Below are 21,861 nucleotides of genomic sequence, written 5' to 3'. Positions count from 1 at the left end.
TTCAGGTTCAATGCTAGTCCCCTGCCTCCCCCGCACCCGAACCAGATTGTCATCCCTAAGTCCTTACTGTGTATAAATTTGGCAGCCACCACTGCTTCCCACCACAGCTACCATAAGCCCCCTGAAGATGGGTACCAGGAGACTGTTCGTGTGGCTCCTCTTCTCATTCCAGTCCCTAGCCCAGCATCTGGTACCCAGTAGGTGCTCTAAATTTAGCAGAGAGGATAGATTCCATGCAGCAGAGCTTCCCCCAGGGTTGGGAAACAGCATGATGGTTCAGATGCAGCAGTAAGGAAAGGGGCTTGTCGGTGAGGGAATAGCAGAGGATTCTGGCAGGATTAGGCTATCCTTGTGGCTCCTCCAATTCAAAAAGCATCCCACCCCTCCACGGGGGTGCCCTTGAAACCTTTGAAGGTCAAAGAGGTTACATTTCTTAAGATGTTGATGTGACATTTCTTAAGATCTTAAGATCGGCTCAGACCTGTTTCCTGGGGGTCTGGCATTGACAACCATTCTCACTGGTCACGCTCAGCCACGTGGCCCTCAGGTAGACTGAAGGACCCTGGGGGCCATCAGCAGCCTCTTTGGGTGCTGCTATGCCAGCTAGGCCAAGCTCCATCATCTAGTGAGCAAGGAAGATTTACCCACAGGATGCTGGAGTCTCCCCAGGAAGCTCACAGCCTCCACCCCCTTTTGGGTGAACAGGCTCATAAACCGTGGACCATTGCAGCAGCAACCAGAAGCCGCGGAGATCCAGGAGCGGGGGAGGGGAGGCACGTGGTGAGGTCCTGGCAGCGTGGACGACGGTCCTCCCGGGCATCTCGCTTACCTTAGCCAACTGCGTCTGCAGCTTGTTTTTCACGTCCGTCTCCTCCGCGATGCGAGCGTTGAAGGCCAGGTTGGTGTTGGTGAACTGCCTCCACAGCTGGTCTGCCAACACATCGAAGAGGTTCTGCGCCTCCTCCCGCAGCCGGATGGAATTGGCCCTCATGTTCTGCGAGTGCCGGATGTTGTCGTTACTGAACTTCGCCCACGTCTCGGGTACGGAGATCCTAGGAGAGGCAGGAGAGAGAATTTACCGGGCGAGGAGGATGGGGGATCTGCGGCAGGCTTGGAGATCTCTGCATCCGGGGTTTCTCAGCCTTGGCGCTTCTGACGTTCGGGTCAGGATAATTCTCTGCTGGGGCTTCCCTCGTGGCGCTAGTGGTAAAGAACCCACCTGCCAGTGCAGGTAGACATAAGAGACTCGGGTTCAATCCCTGAGTCGGGAAGATCCCCTGGAGGAGGGCATGGCAGTCCAATCCAGTATCTTTGCCCGAAGAATCCCATGGACCCAGGAGCCTGGCGGGCTACGGTTCATAGGGTCATACAGAGTTGGACACAGCGACTTAGTACACACGCAGGCAATTCTTTGTTGGAGTGGGGATGATGGGCTGTCTTCTGTAGGATGTTTAATAGCATCTCTGGCCTCTAACCACTAGACAGATGCCGGGAGTAATGCTTCTCTCCCTGTTACAGTCAAAAATATCTCTGCTGCTGCTGCTGCTAAGTCGCGACAGTCGTGTCCGACTCTGTGCAACCCATAGTCGGCAGCACACCAGGCTCCCCCGTCCCTGGGATTCTCCAGGCAAGAACACTGGAGTGGGTTGCCATTTCCTTCTCCAATACATGAAAGTAAAAAGTGAAAGTGAAGTCGCTCAGTCGTGTCTGACTCTTCGCAACCCCATGGACTGCAGCCTACCAGGCTCCTCTATCCATGGGATTTTCCAGGCAAGAGTACTGGAGTGGGGTGCCAAAATGTCTCTAGACACTAACTACCAAATGTTCCTTGGAGGAGGAGGAACAATGACCCCTAGCTGAGCCACTGAGCTGATCCAAACCCTTCATTTACAGATAAGGCAACTGCAGCCTTCCTCAAAGGACACTTGGTGAATTGCAAGAGGGGAGAGATCCCCTGGACGGGTTCTTTTCTTTAGCCTTCCCTCCTTCTCCACCAAAAACATAGATTCAAGAAGGGGACATCAGGCATGTTGCTGGCTGCAGGGCCCCTTCCATTCAGGGATGAGCCTGTGGCCACCCTACTTGCACTGACTTATTCACTCAGCAAATGTTCTCTGAACACCTACCACACGCCAAGACTTTTTCCAGTCACCTGGGATAGAGCGGGTGACATCCTCGTCCTCATGGTGATGAATTTCCAGGGGAGGGAGATAGACAATAAATTAATAAGATGTTTACACCTGGTGTTACGTTCTGGGAAGGAGTTTAGAAGCAGAATGAGGAAGAGAGACAAGTAGAGTGGGTCATTATGTGTCAGTCTAGGTCATAAAAGGAAATAGATGGAATTTATACTCAGAGAACACTGAGGGGCTCATAGATTAGCGAGTGCACAAAGTTGTCACCACCCCAGCTGTGAAAGGAAAAGAGAGGAAGCCATGGAGAATAAATCCTCAACATCCTTCTCCTTCATCTCCTTCTGGTGACCCTCTTATTGGCTGAACCCTGCTGGGAACCAGATGGCAAACACCCAGGAAAGGCAGTTTGTAGAGGGCAAACTCCTCTATCGGACTCACACCAGGGCAGCTAGAGAATGGATCTGGAAGGATGAAGAGAGCTCAGGCTACATTAGAAAAGGCAGGCTGGGAAGGCTTCTTGGAGGCGGTGACACATAAGGGATTCAGTTTAGGGAAGAGAAAGTTCTTCCCAGTTGAGTATGTAAATCCGTGCAATAAGAGTTTTCTCCTCCAGGAAGCCTTTGAGAAAGAGAGACACATACACATGTTCCTTTGAGCTGACTTCAGTCCCCAGGTAAACCAGATTAGATACATTTTTGAGGTCTTTTCTAGCCGGGAAGTCTCCAGTTCTTAAAGCAGATTTTTATTCTCAGACAGCAGGAAAAAAGAGATTCAGTCATCTGAAATAGAAGGCTCTTTCAGGACATTTTAAAGCACTTAGACTGCATGGTGACTAGAAATATTTTAAAAAGCATACAACATGTGCTTGTTTTGTCTGGCTTTTGCAGGAGTTAAAATCAAACTTCTGGAGAGGTCTTGGCTTCTAGAGATGTGAGAGGCCACTGAGTCTGATCCAGAGCTTTCATCCAACACTGACTTGAGGCTCAGAGAGGTGAAGTGTCTTCCCCAAGGTCACACAGCTACTCACCATCAATCGAGGAAGGAGGAGGCACCAAAGAGAGCAAAGAACCACCCACAGATGGACTCTGAGGGTACCTGCTGCTGCGCAGTGGGATGCTATCAAAGTCAAGGGCAGCAGCTGCAAAGCCCCCCTCCCCAGGAGCAGACAGCTGAGCTCCGCAGGGAAAATAGCCCACTTATTCACACTCTCCCTGGGGAGGTTTGCCACGGCAGCCTGTCTCCTCACGGGTGGCGTGCCTCAGGAGGGGGGGACATGCTTTCTGGAGCCTGTGTCCTCTAAAAACAGGAGGACACAGCAGGCTTTGCTGGGAAGGCAGGAAGGCACGGTGGTAAAACAGGGTCCCAGTGTCCCACGTGACTCAGACTGAGGCTCTGCCACTTGCTGTGTGAGCTTGGACCAGTCACTATACGTCTCTGAGTCTCAGTTTCCTCATTGTGAAATGGGGATAAAAATGGTGCCTTCCCTGGAGGCTGCTGACTGACTAAATGTGAGACCCCCTATCATGGCACCTGACAATAGAAAGCACTTGATAAATGTTTATTTTTCACGAAATGCTCTGGAGGGGCTCAGCACAGTGCCCAGCCTATAGCAAACAGCGGGTAAAAGGCAACGGCTAGCATCTTCATCCACATCATCCAAGGTGATGAGAAATTCCATGAACAGAGTTACAGCAATGCAAACTCCAAATGTGCTGTGACCTACCGAGACATGGCCTCGCCTTAAGAAACCCCACTGGGACTTCCCTGGTGGGCCAGTGGTTAAGACTCCATGCTACCAATGCAGGGGGGCCTGGGTTTGATCCCTGGTTGGGTAACTAGGATCCCACGTGCAGCCAGGTGCGGCAAAAAAAAAAAAAAAAAAAAACCATATACAAAGCCTCGAGTTAGCACATCTAGGGAGCAGTTAGTCATCCCAAATGGCAGCTCTGGCTTTCCAGCTGGAGTCACTGGAATAGCAGACTCCTTGAAATAGCAGACCCCTCGTGGGCATGGAAATCAGTCTCCACCAACCAGCCTGGCCACCCAGCTTCCAGGAAGACATTTACTTGGGAAGGGAACCTTCCAGATTCCCTGTCCAAATGGGCAGCTGTGGCTGAGGGGACTGGGCCCCCCTCAAGGCCTTGTTCACCTTGCCACCACCGTGGGGAAGTCAAATTTGCCCAGACAAGGAGAAGGGCCCCTGGAAGTTGTTATTGCAGGAAACCCCAAAGGGTTCTTTCAATAGCCGCATGTTTAATACAATCCAGAAAGCGACCCCAGCATGAGCCAAGGGTCCCTTCCTTCTCTCCCCTCCCTCCCTCCTCCCTTTCATTCATTTTCTCAGTCAACAGACATTTATTGCACACTGACTATGTGAAAAGCACAATTCTATGTGCTAGAGGGTTTTTTTCTTGAAGGAAATCCGAGACCCCATCCTCTGCGTGTACCCAGAGTATCTCTCTCCATCCGTCGTTATCCCAGGCCTCAAACTACCAATGGGGAAAGCTCGCTTTCATTTTCAAGCAATTCCGTGATGCTGGGACATGCCCACAGCAATCCAGGCAGACAGGAGGCACCTATTTTATGGTTGTTGTGACAAGAAAATCAGGTCACACAGCAAGCGCTCAATAAATGTTAGCCATCATCATTCCCGACGCAAAAATCTGTGCTCGGTGCCTCAGACGCCCACGTTTCCACTCTCACAGAAACTCTGGGAGGTGGATGTTATTTTTATTCCAGTGGTAGAGGCGGGGAAATGGAGCCCGGAGAGATTAAGTCCTTTGTCCTGAGGGTTAATTGAAGCCTGGATCTGAAACCAGGCAACCTGGCTCCAGAATCCACTCTTTTTTTTAAGCTTTTTATATTATTTTTGGCTACACAGTGAGGCATGTGGGATCTTAGTTCCCCATCCAGGGACTGAACCCTCACCCCCTGCATTGAAAGTATGGAATTTTAGGCCCTGGAAGTCCCAGAACTCACATTTAACCAGAGTGGGCAGGCATCAATCGGCTCTCCCAACCAAGCTTTTGTTCCTCCTCCTCCTGGTTAAAGCCATCTTGTCTTGTAATTTGTTCAATGCACCTGCCAACCCAGGTACCCCAAGAGCAGCGGCTGTGGGACCCTCACAAGCCAATCAGCTGTGCTCCCTTCCTGGAACTTGGGTCTTGGTGAAGTGGGCAAGACAGTGGTGCTCCAACACCAAAGCCGATTAGCTCATTCAGGCTTCCAGAACTTCCCCCTACAGCCTTCCCCTGGAGCCTCAGGCTCCCTGACAGCCTTCCAGTAAATTCCATCATAGCTTAGCCAGAATCGGATTCTGTGGTATGCAACTGAATTCAACCCACGACCCATTCAGCCCACGGCTCCACACTTGACTGGGGCCTGATGCCCCTTTTCCATTCCTAGGCAGGAGTGGACCCAAAGCCCCCTCGTGGCTCCCCTCGGGCACAGCCAGGTGGGGACTGAGAGCCCGGTACTTACGTGCCATCAATTTTCTCCACCCCGTGGAAGAAGCTGATGCAGTCTGACGTGTTCCGTAGGTTAAGGCACTTCTCATCAATGAACTCGGCCGAGTTTTTGTCCTCGAGGTCCCTCTCCAGGGCATGCTGAGCATCTCGGTTATCACTAGGAGGCAAGGACGTGTCCCTAGATTGTGCTTCCACCCAGAGTCCCTCACCCAGGGTCACAGGGGAGGTCAGTGCAGAGCCACTGCTGGAAACCGAGTCTCTGGACCCCAGGAGGATGTTCTGTCCACCCCCAGTAACTTCCAGCCCTCTTCCCACCTTAAGACCTCACCACACACCCAGGGCCTCCTCCCACTCTCCCTCCCATCCCCCCAGTCCAAACAGACCTGTTGTCACTTAGAACAGGAGAGAGTAAACATTTATTGTAAAGGGTCAAATACTATATATTTTAGGTTTTGCGGGTCATGTGGTCTCTGTTGCAACTAACTGCTCAACTATGTAGGAAAACAGTCATAGCTAATCTGTAAATGAATGGTCATGGCTGGGTTCCAATAAAACTTTATTGACAAAAACAGATGGTGGGCCAGTTCTGGCCCTCCGACTGTAGTTTGCTGACCTAAGGCTTCAAAAACAGGTCAGGAGCAAAGAAATTAAATCCTCATGCTGGGTCCCCCCCCATCAGGATGCACAGAGAGTCATGTTGGGGCAGGAAGAGCCCTACTGGGGCCCTTGGGGCCATTGGAATTGGCAAAGCCATGGAGAAATGGGGCCCCATCCTACCCTATGAACCAGAATGTGAAGACAGACCAGAATGGGATACTTCTTTGGTGGTCCAGTGGTTAAAACCCATACTTGCACTGCAGAAGGCATGGGTTCCGATCCCCAGTCTGGGAAATAAGATCCCACATGCACCTTTGTGACCCCATGGACTATAGCCCACCAGGCTCCTCTGTCCATGGAATTCGCCAGGCAAAAATACTGGAATTGGTAGCCATTCCCTTCTCCAGGGGATCTTCCCGACCCAGGGATCGAACCCAGGTCTCCTACATTATGGGCAGATTCTTTACCATCTGCATCACGAGAGAAGCCCCTTTCACTTTCATGCCACGTGGCAAGGCCAAAAGATTAAAAAAACAAAAACAAAAAAAAGACCAGAATGTAGGAGAGACGCATACCAGAGCATCAGAGGAGGACCTGGGGCCTCAGACTCATGGGTTAGTCGGTCCAGCTCCTGGCCCCAGCTAATGAGGCCCAGGGAAGGAGGGCGCAGCCCGTCACCCCCAGTAGGAGATTCTGGCCAGTGCCAAAGCTTGTCCTACCATCGGCCCACCGGGAAAAGCCTGAACTTGGCTCCTGCCCAGTCAGGAAAGCCTTTTCTGCTTTGCTGGGGCATCTGGCAAGGTGAGGACTCAACCCTGCCCAGATGCAGGCCTCAGGCCTCGTTTAGAAAACCTTGAGTCCACAGCCCAGCACCTGCTCAGGGCCAGGGTGGCCCCAGGTGGGTCAGCGATAGAGCCTTCCCACGGGGTCAGGGCATACTGAGTTCTGAACCTCTGATGAGGCTGCGGCCAGTTCTTGGTTAGCCGGGCTGCCCTGGCCGCTCGAGCCACCACCCTCCGAGATGACAGGCATCCTCTGACACACGGGCCGCTGCCCAAGGTCACTCTCTCCAGGGTGAGCAGACCTATGATCCTGGCAAAGAGCAGAGTCCTGTCCACCTGCTCTCATCTCCCCCAGACTTGCGCTGCCTCGACGGCTTCCCTCCCAGCCTCTCCTGTTCTCTTTTGCTCTTTCTCCATGTCTGTCTTTTCCAGCTCTCTCAGTCTTGATTTTTCTGTTTGTCCAGCATGTCTATGTCCCTCTCTGGCCCTCTGTCTCTCTGCTCCTCATCTCTCTCTGTTTACAGCTTCATGTCTTTCTCTTTCTGTCTCTCTCTCCCTCTGACACCATCTCTCGCTCTGTCTCTCATCCTGTGTCTCCCAGTCAAGGAGACCACACTGGTCATTCTAGTTTTCCTGCACAAGCAGCCCTCTGCTCACTCCAGTTTCAAGATTTCTCTTCCAGGGTCCAGTTCTCCAATTTCAAGTCTTGGATTTTGTTCACTTTTTCAGCTCAAACTGTCCCATTTCCCAAACTACAGGCTTCCTGTCACTCCGACACAGAATTTTGTCACAGCCCCAAGACAACCACAAATGCAAAAGCATGCTCCTTTGCTGGGGAAAAAAAAAAAAGGCAATCATAAACATAAGGGCAGGGCTTCCCAGGTGACTCTGTGGTAAAGTATCTGCTTGCCAATGCAAGAGATGTATGAGACTCGGGTTCAATCCCTGGGTCAGGAAGATCCCCTGGAGAAGGAAATGGCAACCCACTCCAGAATTCTTACCTGGGAAATTCCATGGACAGAGGAGCCTGGTGGGCTACAGTCCAGTGGGATCTCATAAGAGTTGGATACAACGTACCGACTCAACAACATCAACAAACATAAAGGTAAGAAAAATCCAATAAAGACATTTGCTGCCCAGAGAATTCTCTTTGTTAAAACTTTCCTGTTCTAAATACAACTGCTGAAGCCTTTTTTAAAAGTTAGTTAATTTATAGATGAATATTAAGCAAATTTAGTCCAAGCAGTAGATGAACTGCCAGAAATCAGGACAGAAGCACAAATATGGTATTCAACTCTCCTTTCATCCATTCAACTGCCACCTCAGTCACCACTGTATTTGCATCTCATTTTGACGTTTCTCCACCTCTGAGGTCTCCCTGAGTCTTCCCAACTCCTCTGTCCCTGACTACACCCTTAGATCTGCAGGTAGCTTTTCGACGTTGCCCTGGATGACATTTTATCCTGGACAATTCTCTCCAACCCTGCCACCCTTTTTACAGCCTCAGTGGGGTCAGGGAGCTGCTGTGTTTATCAGGTGGGGGTGACTGCTGTTTCTGGGGATACAGCGGACCAGGGTACCAAGCTCCCAGAGCCTGAGTATAAGCTCCCAGACCCTTTAGCATCCCATACAGGCTGCCCACTTGCCCTACACAGCAGGAAGGGGCAGTCCTGGTAAGGTTGCCAGCCCATCTAAATGAAGAATGGAGAAACCAGTAGAACAGCCTGCCCTGCAAATGCCCAGCTCAAGAACCAGGCTGCTACCTCCAGGCGATCTGAGTGCCAAGGGCTCAGCTATGAATCTCACAAGTCCTGTAAAACTCAAGCCTCCCCTTCAATTATAGGGGGGCTGGGGGGGTTCGGGGTGGGGTGGTTCCTGGCTTGTCATGACACCAGGTGCATAATCTTCCAACAAAAAAAAGCTGATTCCTTTGAAGACTCAAAGGAATGATGGCTCAAGACGTCCATCAGCTCCCTTCTGGAGATTCCCAGGCCCCCTCACCTTGATGGCCAATGCCACTCACTCTTGGATGTATCCCAAAGTTCACGAGTCACACGGGGAAGCCACAGGCTAAGAGGACCCTCAGGGAGCCTAATTTCTTTTGCCAAAGGACTCACACTGCCAACAAGAACCACCAGTGATGTGCTGACTCATGAAAATCAATCAGTAGCATCCTATCGGTAGACTGAGATCAGCCATGGGGGTAGTATTTACATCCCTGAAATTGACAAACGTGACAAATCAGGATTTCTCTCTTTTCCTGAGGAGAGCTGATTGTTAAACTCTTACCAACACACCACTGATCAAAAGAACCACGTGGAGATGGGGGACCCTTCCGTCTTGCCCCCTAGAAACCTGGGATACCCCAAACAAACTCCAAGAGGAGGAGGAGAAAACAGCTCTTACCGCATCTGGATATCAATCCTTTGAGCTAGTTTTCTCATCTGTTCTTGGCAACATTTTATCATATCTACTTCCTGCAATGAAAGATGTCAGAAAGAGCTCAGAAACTCAGCACCCTGTCTCCCAGGCCAGCGCCCTACCCACCACCTCTCACTGCCCACTCTCCATCCCATGAGGTGAAATGTCAGGGTGGAGTCCATTTCCAGCCTCAACCCGCATGATCCCCTGACCAGGCAACTGACAGTCGATTGTGGAAGCTGTACGTTCTATGTCCCTCCTGTCCTTTCCTTTATATACCTCCAGAATAAAAGAAGATGCAGCACCTACTATGTGCCACGGGTCCATGCATAGAACATCTTATCATTGAATTAAATAATGCGTATGAAACGATATGTGACAGTGTGTGACATGCAATAGGTGTTCAATAAACACTGGCTATTGGCTCAGACGGTAAAGCGTCTGTCTGCAATGCTGGAGACCCAGGTTCGATCCCTGGGTCAGGAAGATCCCCTGGAGAAGGAAATGGCAACCCACTCCAGTACTCTTGCCTGGAAAAATCCCATGGACAGAGGAGCCTGGTAGGCTATAGTCCATGGGGTCGCGAAGAGTCGGACACGACTGAGCAACTTTACTTTACTTTGTACTTTACTTTACTATCATGATAGGTGCAGCTAGTGGCAAAGAACCCACCTGCCAGTGCAGGAGATGCAAGAGACTCAGGTTTGACCCCAGGGTCAGGAAGATCCCCTGGAGGAGGGCATGGCAACCCTCTCCAATATTCTTGCCTGGAGAATCCCATGGACAGAGGAGCCTGGTGGGCTACCGGGTCCCAAAGAGTCAGACACGACTGAAGTGACACCACAGCACACACTATTATAATGCCCATTTTGGAGATGAAAAGACTGAGGGTCAAATGACCTCATCTCTCACTATTTCTAAATTGCAACCTAACCCCTGCCCCACTTTCTGAGTCCTAACTTTGCATGGCGTGTGGGGGGCTGGGTGGGGGTGGGGGCGGGGACTCATGTGGCTTCTACTCTTGACTGGCAGCTCAGAAACCTCTCTGACCAGCTGATCTTCCACTTCCCTTAGGGAGTTGGCCAGACCCAGGGGGCACTTTACCCGGATAAGATTTTTCTCCACGTTGTCATGGACCAAATCAATCCCGATCCTTTTCTCTCTCTGGTACAGACACTCCAGGGCCACCTGCAGGGAATGATGAGAAATCGTGTGTTCTCCCTGCAGCTGTTTGTAGACCCTGAGTGGAAGTGACTCGCTTATACCTTTGCCATGATGTGTTTCATTCCTGGGAAACCTGGATGTTTCATGGGGCCCCATTACTGTGTGTTTGGCTGGGCTTCTGCCTCCCCTTCTCCATCAGGGGGGGCTTCGAGATGCTGAGGGAGATGGGGGCTGTGGGATGCTGAGATGGTACACAGGTGTAAAATTAGTGCACACCTCAAGTAGGTCGTGCTGGTTAAGTCAGCTCGACAAGTATAAAGCACTTAAAATATTGTCTGAAAGTATCACTGATGAATAAGTATATGTGAAAACCCCTCTTTGGAGATCTCTAAATGGGGGGAGAGCTTTGGAAAGTGGCTGAGGCCAAGTGAGACCCAGGCAACCCTGCCACATGGCCCTTACGAGCCATGAAAGATGTGACATGAGCAGAATGGAACAGAAGTCATAGGAGCAGATGCTCAGAGCAGCTCCTGCAGCAGCAGACTGAGAAAGAATGGTCACAGGCCATGGGCTTGTGGTGTCACAAAGAGCATGGGAGGAGAAGGGGTCAGGGAGCATAGCAGGACATCTGGCATCGGGATGCAAAAACATCTGGGAACTCAGGAAGGAGGGGGAGGAGCCCTTGATTTCAGAATTGACTGCCCCCTCTTCTCTGTGTCACCATCCATCAAGGTACTGGGGGCACTGCGTGAACTAAACAGACAGCCCTTGCTCATGTGGAGTTCGAATAGAAAAGCAAGAACACAAACACACGTGAACACAGAAAGGAATCTCAGTTGTTTCTGACTGTGATGTGGGCTGGGATGAAAATAAGGGACTGTGAGTGGGTGGTGAAGGAATGACCGGGTGGTTAGGGAGGACTTCCCTAAGGAGGTGGCAGATCATGACTGAATTATGAGAAGCAGCAGAAATGAATGGGGATACTGTGCCAGGAAGCAGGAACAGCTGGTGCAAAGACCCTGGGGTAGGAGGCGCAGCAGACAGGAAGCACTGGGGCTGTGACAAGAAACTCGGATGTTAACCCCTCCAATGCATGAGGAAACCATTGTGGGGTTTTAGTGGGCAGGAGCAGAGATCTAGTTTAATGTTTAAAACCATCCCTCTGGCTACTGTCTGGAATGGGTTGAAGGGAGCAGAAGTCAGGAGGCCAGGAAGGAGGCTGTCATCACGGTTCACTGAGAAGCACCTGGAACAAGGTGGTCAGCTTGGACTTGGAAACAAGTGCATAGAAGTAATATGTCTCTGGTCCCTGTGCCTCCATCTGGCTGTCACAGGGGGCCGTACATAATGAGGCAGAGCTGGGCTTTCCAGACAGGCTCGATGAGTGAGGAGGGTTGGAGGCAGTGGGGGGAGCTCTGGATTTCGGATGCTACCCTGGATCTCTGAGTGGCAGTCCTTGCCCACTGTCCTTCCAGGTGGGCAACCTGGGGGTGTAGGGAAACAGCTGGGACCCCCACCACCCCATAGTGGTCAGAACCTGTTCCATGTCTCCAAGGGATCTGGAGGCAGAACCCCTCAGGTGTCCCCATGCCTGACAAAGAGCAGATGCAGATGCAGGAGGTCGGCAGGCAGGATGTCTGCGTCCCCACGTGCTCCAGGAAGCAGCAGGACACTGTCTCGTGTGGCCACAATAATCTTCCACAGCCCAAGGCGGATAATGCCAGTCCCTCTGCCCAAAATGTCTGGGCCAGGACCCAGGGACAAATTCTCAGTTACTCAGACTCCTCTGCAGCCAGGAAGCCTATAAGAGTTCTAGCAAATGGGCTAAACTCCAGGAGATGGTGAAGGACAGGGAAGCCTGACGTGCTGCAGTCCATGAGGTTGCAAAGAGTGGGACATGACACTTTCATTTCACTTTTCATAGACATACTGGTCCCTCGCAGCTGAACAGCAGTCTTTGCTGGAAAAGTGGACGGAAATCCCTGCCCTCGAGGAGCCTATATTCTAGTGCATGGAGCAAAACAGTAAATAAGAAAAAAATGTAAATTATCTAGTATATTAGCAGGGTCTCAAGGGCTACGGAGAAAAATAAAGCAGTTAATTGAAACACGTCTTCTAAAAACCATCACGTACATATACATACATGTGTGCTTGTGATGTCTTTATGAAGCACCTGTGATTCTGCTGTAACCTCAGGAGAAAGGAAATTCCATTCAGTTTGAGGAACCCTGATTGCACTGGGATTATTGTCAACTGACTAAGTTATATATATAACTTATATGTATATAATATGCATGTATATATACATAATATATGTATGCATACATAATATATATGCACAACAATATATATTATGTATATATGCATATGTATAAATGGGCTTCTCTCATAGCTTAGTAGTTAAGAATCCACCTGCAAAACAGGAGACCCCAGTTCAATTCCTGGGTCAGGAAGATCCCCTGGAGAAGGGATTGGCTTCCCACTCCAGTGCTCATAGGCTTCCCTCGTGGCTCAGACAGTAAAGAATCTGCCTGCAATGTGGGAGACCTGGGTTCAATCTCTGGGTTGGGAAGATCCCTTGGAGGAGGGCATGGTAACCCACTCCAGTATTCTTGCCTGAAGAATCCCATGGACAGAGGAGCCTGGCAGGCTACCGTCCATGGGGTTGCAAAGAGTTGGACATGACTGAGCAACTAAGCACACACGCACACACACACACACACATATGTAAATATATATATGTACATACATATATATTTAACTTAAAGCTGACTATAGATGAGGATAGGAATCAGAGGAGTAAAATCAGCAAACTAAAATGGACTAGAATGGGTGAATTTAACTCAGATGACCATTATATCTACTACTGTGGGCAAGAATCCCTTAGAAGAAATGGAGGAGCCATCATAGTCAACAAAAGAGTCTGAAATGCAGTACTTAGATGTGGTCTCAAAAATGACAGAATGATCTCTGTTCATTTCCAAGGCAAACCATTCAATATCAGAGTAATCCAAGTCTATGCCCCAAACAGTAATGCTGAAGAAGCTGAAAAGACCTATGAAAACCTACAAGACCTTCTAGAACTAACACCCCAAAACGATGTCCTTTTCATTATAGGGGACTGGAATGCAAAACTAGGAAGTCAAAAAATACCTGGAATAGCAAGCAAATTTGGCCTTGGAGTACAGAATGAAGCAGGGCAAAGGCTCATAGAGTTTGCCAACAGAATGTACTGGTCATAGCAAACACCCTCTTCTAACAACACAAGAGAAGACTCTACACATGGACATCACCAGATGGTCAATACTAAAATCAGATTGATTATATTCTTTGCAGCCAAAGATGGAGAAGCTCTATGCAGTCAGCAAAAACAAGACCGGGAGCTGACTGTGGCTCAGATCATGAACTCCTTATTGCCAAATTCAGACTGAAATAGAAGAAAGTAGGGAAAACCACTATCCCTTATGATTATACAGTGGAAGTGAGAAATAGATTCAAGAGATTAGATCTAATAGACAGAGTACCTGAAGAACTATGAACGGAGGTTCGTGACGTTGTACAGGAGGCAGGGATCAAGACCATCCCCAAGAAAAAGAAATGAAGAAAGGCAAAATGGTTGTCTGAGAAGGACTTACAAATAGCTGTGAAAAGAAGAGAAGCAAAAGGCAAAGGAGAAAAGGAAAGATATAACCATTTGAATGCAGAGTTCCAAAGAACAGCAAGGAGAGATAAGCCTTCCTCAGCGATCAATGCAAAGAAATAGAGGAAAACAATAGAATGGGAAAAACTAGAGATCTCTTCAAAAAAATTAGATATACCAAGGGAACATGTCATGCAAAGATGGGCACAATAAAAGACAGAAATGGTATGGACCTAACAGAAGCAGAAGATATAAAGAAGAGGTGGCAAGAATACACAGAAGTGTACAAAAAAGACCTTCATGACCCAGATAATTATGATGGTGTGATCACTCACCTAGAGCCAGACATTCTGGAATGCAAAGTCAAGTAGGCCTTAGGAAACATCACTATGAACAAAGCTAGTGGAGGTGATAGAATTCCAGTTGAGCTATTTCAAATCCTATTTCAAAAGATGATGCTGTGAAAGTGCTGCACTTAATGTGCCAGCAAATTTGGAAAACTCAGCAGTGGCCACAGGACTGGAAAAGGTCAGTTTTCATTCTGATCCCTAAGAAAGGCAATGCCAAAGAATGCTCAAACTACCACACAATTGCACTCATTTCACATGCTAGTTAAAGTAATGCTCAAAATTCTCCAAGCTAGGCTTCGAACTTCCAGATGTTCAAGCTGGTTTTAGAAAAGGCAGAGGAACCAGAGATCAAATTGCCAACATCCACTGGATCATCGAAAAAGCAAGAGAGTTCCAGAAAAACATCTATTTCTGCAATATTGACTATGCTAAAGCCTTTGACTGTGTGGATCACAACAAACTGTGGAAAAATCTTAAAGAGATGGGAATACCAGACCACCTGACCTGCCTCCTGAGAAACCTGTATGGAGGTCAGGAAGCAACAGTTAGAACTGGACATGGAACAACAGACTGGTTCCAAATCGGGAAAGGAGTACATCAAAGCTGTATATTGTCACCCTGTTTATTTAACTTATATGCAGAGTTAACTTATCATGAGAAACTTATCATGAGTTAACTTATCATGAGAAACGCTGAGCTGGATGAAGCACAAGCTGGAATCAAGATTGCCAGGAGAAATATCAATAACCTCAGATATGCAGATGACACCACGCTTAGGACAGAAAGCAAAGAAGAACTAAAAAGCCTCTTGATGAAAATGAGAGAGGAGAGTGAAAAAGTTGGCTTAAAACTCAACATTCAGAAAACTAAGATCACAGCATCTGGTCCCATCACTTCATGGCAAATAGAGGGGAAAACAGTGGAAACAGTGTCAAACTTTATTTTGGGGGGCTCCAAAATCACTGCAGATGGTGATTGCAGCCATGAAATTAAAAGACGCTTGCTCCTTGGAAGAAAAGCTATGACCAACCTAGACAGCATATTAAAAAGCAGAAACATTCCTTTGCCAACAAAGTTCCATCTAGTCGATAAGCTATGGTTTTTCCAGTAGTCATGTATGGATGTGAGAGTTGGACTATAAAGAAAGCTGAGCACCAAAGAATTGATGTTTTTGAACTGTGGTGCTGGAGAAGATTCTTGAGAGACCCTTGGACAGTGAGGAGATCCAGCTAGTCCATCCTAAGGGAAATCAGTCCTGAATGTTCATTGAAAGGACTGATGTTGAAGCTGAAACTCCCATACTTTGGCCACCTGATGTGAAGAACTGACTCACTGGAAAAGACCCTCATGCTGGGAAAGATTGAAGGCAGAAGGAGAAGGGGACGACAGAGGATGAAATGGTTGGATGGCATCACCGACTTGATGGACATGAGTTTGAGTAAATACCGGGAGTTGGTGATGGACAGGGAGGTCTGGGGTACCACAGTCCATGGGGTCACAAAGAGTTGGACATGACTGAGCGACTAAATTGAACTGATAGATGATGATGCAGCTCAAACTGAGCTTCAAGATGCCTGTCACCTTGACCTTCACTCAAGGGAGGTGTGTGGGACTGTACTGCAGGGCTGACATCCCAGTCACCCCCAGGACCCCCTCCCTGCCGCATGCTCACTTGCAATGGACACCTCAGCTCCTCAGCCGCACACTCCAGCCGCCTCTTAATGGCATCCAAGCTGTGGTTCTCGTTCAGAAGCCTCTCCAGCTCGTAGTTCAGCTCCGACTTCCAGAAGCCGATGTCCGACAGCCTCTGGCCCAGGTTCCGGCAGGTCCCCTCCTGCATCTGGCGCGTCAGCTGATCCTTGTCCTGCATGAGCCTCATGGAGTCACCCGTCATCCGGCCGGCCCAGAGCCGCGACGCCTCAGCCCCACATAACTGCAGCCGGTTGGACTGGTCCCAGTCCTGGGGGCTGTAGCGACAGAAGAGGGCGGAGCGGCCGGCCGGCAGGATGGTGGGCGGCCGCAGGGCGCTGCGGCAGGTGGCCCCCTCGTCCAGGCAGGTCTGGGCATTGGCCACCTTGTAGAAGAGGCTGGGTCTCCAAGCGTTGAGGTAGCGGTACCCTGGCAAGTAGTAGGGCTGGTAGCACTCCTGGACGGTCGGGCCGGACGCCACCGAGGGCAGCGCGCTCCCGCCACAGGGTTTCTTGGGACCACAGTAAGTGGCGGTCTGAGTCGTTCCAAGAAACTCCATCTTCCCCCATCAGCCCCGCTAGGGCAAAAGTCTACCCTGGGGAGGCCAGGGCACCACAGGAAGGGGAAGGGGCTTCTCTTAGGGATGGGCAGGGCCTCTATGACTCGGTGCTGTTGTCATAAAGCCTGGGAGTGGTGCCCTCCTGGGCGGCCCCCTGGCCGCCCCCACCCTGCACCGGCTCACTTACCCCCTGCTGGGACCGTAGCAGCCCAGTGGAAACCCAAACAAAACAACCAACAACATGAATGAGTTTTTCAGTCGACAAGAGTTGGAGGTGCAAGAAATGGCATTTGTATATTTTCAGTAAATAATCAAATCTGCCTTTCCACACTTAACTCTGCCTATGGGAGAATGTGGTCCACTCCAGTACATCCAATCAACTCAGGGTCAAGGTGGTCAAGGCTAGTTGTTTCCCTTCTCTCTCTGTCCCCAGGATGGCACCAGAGTGGTCCATGCACATCATGGGATACCACTCAGGGGTAAAAAATCAGAATGAGTTCTTGGCACACACAAGAGCAAGAATGAATCTCAGATGGATTAAGCTCAGTGGAAGCAGCTAGACTCACATCCTGTATGATTCCATCTACATGACATTCTGGTAAAGGTAGATCTATATGGACAGAAGACAGATCGATGGGGCTGGCGGTGAGAGGGAGATTGACCGGAGGGGAAGGAGAAAATTTGGGAATGATGGCAGCACTGTCCTGTATCTTGATGGTGATGGGGTTATGCAACTATCTGTCAAAACTCATAGAACCATCCACTAAAAAGGGTGAAGCTCCAATACTTTGGCCACCTGATGTGAAAACCTGACTCACTGGAAAAAGACCCTGATGCTGGGAAAGATTGAAGGCAGGAGGAGAAAGGGACAACAGAGGATGAGACGGTTGGATGGCATCACCGATTCAATGGACATGAGTTTGAGCAGACTCTGGGAGATAGTGCAGGACAGCCTGGGGTCACTGCAGTCCATGGGGTCACAAAGAGTCAGACACAACGGAGCAACTGAGCAACAAAAAAAGGGGTGGTTTTTACTGTATGTAAATTATACTTCAACAAACCTGAACTTAAGAAGGAAGGTGAGGGATGTGAGCTCATTGGCAGGGCTCTGCCACGTCTGTTTGGCTTCGCCGTTAACTCCCAGCACCTGACACAGGACTAAATGGATGAATGGGAGTCTAGGTTGAGGGTTTTGTTACTCCAGAAAAAGCATTCAACCTTCCATTCTATACCAATACTTTCATTCCATCAAGAAACTTCCTCCCCTCCTTGGTTGGTGGGAGTGGCAATAAAGTCTCAAGATATTCGACAAGAGGGGTGCTTGATTTGTGGGGTCCCCTCTCCCTTTTGAGGGCTTCCCAGGTGGTACCAGTGGTAAAGGACCCCCTGACAATTCAGGAGATGTAAGAGATGTGGGTTCAATCCTTGGGTCGGGAAGATCCCCTGGAGGAGGGCATGGCAACCCTCTCCAGTATTCTTGCCTGGGAAATTCCATGGACAGAGGAGCCTGGCCGGCTGCAGTCCATGAGGTTGCAGAGAGTTGGACACGACTGAAGCGACTTAGCACACACACACCTAACCCTATTCTACTGATTGTATTCTTCCGTCTTTTGAAATGAGAAAGACAATACAGTCAACCCTCAAATGGCCCTTGTTAGTGGAGTGTGATGGTTAACGTGAATTTTCTCCCCAGTCACCTAAAACCTGGACTGAAAAATGCAGTGGGTACTAGATGATTAAGGCAGAGAGAAATGTATTAAGCACCTCTGTATACATAGGGCTTTACATAAACTCATTTGTTTCATTTCCACAGTGAGACTGTAAGAAAGCTTGAGATTCCCATCTTATAGGGTGGGCTTTGGGCCCCCTCTGGACCTAGAGTGCTTGCAGGATCATTAGAGATGGGACATCCCACCCAGGAAGTGTTTTTGTATTGAAGAATTCCAAGAAATAGTCCAGAAAGCCTCAGGGTATTTATAAAGCACTAAATGTTAATGGCAATAATATCAATGTGATCACATATCTAAAAACATGTATATATATATATACATTACACATATATACAATGGAATATTACTCAGCCATTAAAAAGAATGAAATAATACCATTTGCAGCAACATGGACGGACCTAGAGATGATCAGACCAAGTGAAGTGAGTCAGAGAAAGACAAATATCAGATCAGTTCAGTTCAGTCGCTGAGTCGTGTCCAACTCTTTTCGACCCCGTGAACCGAAGCACACCAGGCCTCCCTGTCCATCACCAACTCCCGGAGTTCACCCAAACCCATGTCTATTGAGTCAGTGATGCTATCCAATCATCTCATCCTCTGTCATCCCCTTCTCCTGCCCGCAATCATTCCCAGCATCAGGGTCTTTTCTAATGAGTCAGCTCTTTGCATCAGGTGGCCAAAGTATTGGAGTTTCAGCTTCAGCATCAGTCCTTTCAATGAATATTCAGGACTGATTTCCTTTAGGATGGAAAATATCATATGATATCACTTATATGTAGAATCTAAAATATGACACAGATGAAATTATTTACAAAATAGAAATAGACTCATAGAAAACAAACTTATAGTTATCAAAGAGGAAAGAAGGTGGGGAGAAAGATAAATTAGGCATTTGGCAGTAACAGATATACACTACTATAAATAGAAAATAAACAACAAGGCCCTACAGTATAGCACAGGGAACTATATTCAGTATCTCATAATAACCCATGATGGAAAAAAATCTAAAAATGGAAAAGAATCTCAAAAAAGAATCTATGTGGGCTTCCCTGATGGCTCAGACAGTAAAAAATCTGCCTGCAATTCGGGAAATTGGGGTTCAATCCCTAGTTGGGAAGATCCCCTGGAGAAGGGAGTGACTACCCACTCTGGTATTCTTGCTAGAGAATTTCATGGACAAGAAGCCTGGCGAGCTACAGTCCATGGGATCTCAGAGAGTCGGACAAGACTGAGAGACTAACACTTTCATATATATACACATACCCAAAACAGAATGACTTTGCTGTACGCCTGAAACCAACATGACATTGCAAATCAACTATACTTCAACAAAAATAAATAAATAAAAATTAATGTAAGCAATATCTATGAGTGTAAAGTTTAGATTTTCTCACCACTCAGCTACTTTCAGTTTTTTCAGATAAAATCCAGTTATCAGATCTTTGCATTTTTCTAGAGATATCTTATGCACATACAAGCTTGCTGCTGCTGCTGCTAAGTCGCTTCAGTCGTGTCCGACTCTGTGCGACCCCGTAGACGGCAGCCCACCAGGCTCCCCCGTCCCTGGGATTCTCCAGGCAAGAACACTGGAGTGGGTTGCCATTTCCTTCTCCAATGCATGAAAGTGAAAAGTCAAAGAGAAGTCGATCAGTCGTGTCCGACTCTTAGCGACCCCATGGACTGTAGCCCACCAGGCTCCTCCATCCATAGGATTTTCCAGGCAAGAGTGCTGGAGCGGGGTGCCATTGCCTTCTCCAACATACAAGCTTATATCAATCTATATCTTTTTTACATAGATGATAAACACCATACCCACTGTTTTCCACATAATTGTAACTCTTGGAGATCATCTCATTTTGGTCCATAAACCTCTCTTTCTACCATTTAGTAGCTGCGCATCCCTCCATTATACAGAGGTGGTATGATTTGTTTGATCATTCTCTACAATGGGGCATTTAAAGGTATTTCCTCTAAACATTGCTGCAATAAATGTCTTACCTCTTGCATTTCTTTTTTTTTTTTTAAGAAAACCTTTTTACTTTTTATTGGATTATAGCCAGTTAACTATGTTGTGATAGCTTCAAGTGGACAGTGAAGGACTCAGCCCTATATACCCACTCTCCCCAAAACTCCTGTCACATCCAGGCTGCCACATAACATTGATCAGAGTTCCCTGTGCTGTACAGCAGGTCCTTGCTGGTTATCCATTTAAAATATATCAGTGCCATTCACATTTCTTTATGTCGGGTTTTCGGAGGTACAATTTCCACACAGTGGATCACCTGGTGCATGCAGGCTTTTGAAGGTACACAGGCCCTCGGTCACCACCGGGATGAAATTGTCCCCACCACCCGGGCAGATCGTGCTCTTCCTTCTGCTTCTAACTCAGCAACCACTGACGTGTCCTCTATCCCTACAGTGCGTGTGTGAATGTGCGCTCAGTCTTGTCTGACCCTTTGCAATCCCATAGCCTGCCAGGCTCCTCTGTCCATATTTCCCAGGCAAGAATACTGGAATGGGTTGTCATTTCCTTCTCCAGGGGATCTTCCAGACCCGGGAATCAAACCCCGATCTCCTGCCTTGCAGGCCGTTTGTTGACCTCTGAGCCACCCAGGTAGCCCCACAGAATGCCATATAAACAGAATCGTGTAGAATACAGTCCTTTAAGCTTGGCCTCTTTCCCTTAGTAGTTCTTTTCCTTTTTTAAAAATTTATTTATTTGGCTGCACCGAGTCTTTAGTTGCAGCATATGGGATCTAGTTCCCTGACTAGGGATCAAACCCAAGCTCCCTGCATTGGGAGCACAGAGTCCCAGCCACGGGGCCACCAGGAACGTCCCACTTTAGTAGTTCTGCCTGAAAGCGATAAGCATCCTTGCACATACATTTCTGGGCATGTCTGAGCATAACTTCCAGAAGAAGTCACAGGATAGAAAAGCATGCATTTTTTTTAACATGAATATGTATTATCTTGAAGGCTTTCTGCCTTTGGGCCTCTGGGTATATATGTTCTATATATTATTTATATGCCTGTTTATTGTCCTGAAGATTTTCCCACCCGTGGGGCTCTGGGGCGATGGCTTCTAATTTAGACTGTCAGAGGTGGCAGTTCCTGCCTGTTTCCCTTGGCCAGGAGCCTGGTGCTGTACATGTGAGGGACCAGGCACGAACACCACAGCCTCCTGCCTGGCACCACTTACAGGACTGCTGGGGAAGAAGGGGCGGGGACTTAAAGAAACCCAGATAGGCTAGACAGCTCGCCCCAGGCTGGGATCTATTTGGGGTCCTGCTCACCTGGGTTCCAGGTTGCTTGCTTGAAAGCTCTGGG

General features: G+C 48.6%; 1 protein-coding gene across 1 annotated transcript in view; it reads right to left on the bottom strand.

Moving 5' to 3' along the window:
• TEKT5 (tektin 5) overlaps window positions 1-16,883 on the bottom strand; it is a 49,519-nt gene extending 32,636 nt beyond the window's left edge. The window contains exons 1-5 of the mRNA XM_027528096.1: window positions 16,229-16,883; window positions 10,507-10,590; window positions 9,388-9,458; window positions 5,616-5,759; window positions 830-1,052 (exon numbers count right to left, since the gene is read on the bottom strand). Of these exons, the coding sequence (XP_027383897.1) occupies window positions 830-1,052; window positions 5,616-5,759; window positions 9,388-9,458; window positions 10,507-10,590; window positions 16,229-16,804 (1,098 nt within the window). The 5' untranslated portion in view covers window positions 16,805-16,883. The remainder of the gene's footprint in view (window positions 1-829; window positions 1,053-5,615; window positions 5,760-9,387; window positions 9,459-10,506; window positions 10,591-16,228) is intronic.
• Between the last annotated feature and the right edge of the window lie 4,978 nt (window positions 16,884-21,861).

Source organism: Bos indicus x Bos taurus, chromosome 25, assembly GCF_003369695.1.
Source record: "Bos indicus x Bos taurus breed Angus x Brahman F1 hybrid chromosome 25, Bos_hybrid_MaternalHap_v2.0, whole genome shotgun sequence".
Classification (NCBI taxonomy): domain Eukaryota; kingdom Metazoa; phylum Chordata; class Mammalia; order Artiodactyla; family Bovidae; genus Bos; species Bos indicus x Bos taurus.
This window is presented reverse-complemented; position numbering and strand designations above follow the sequence as displayed.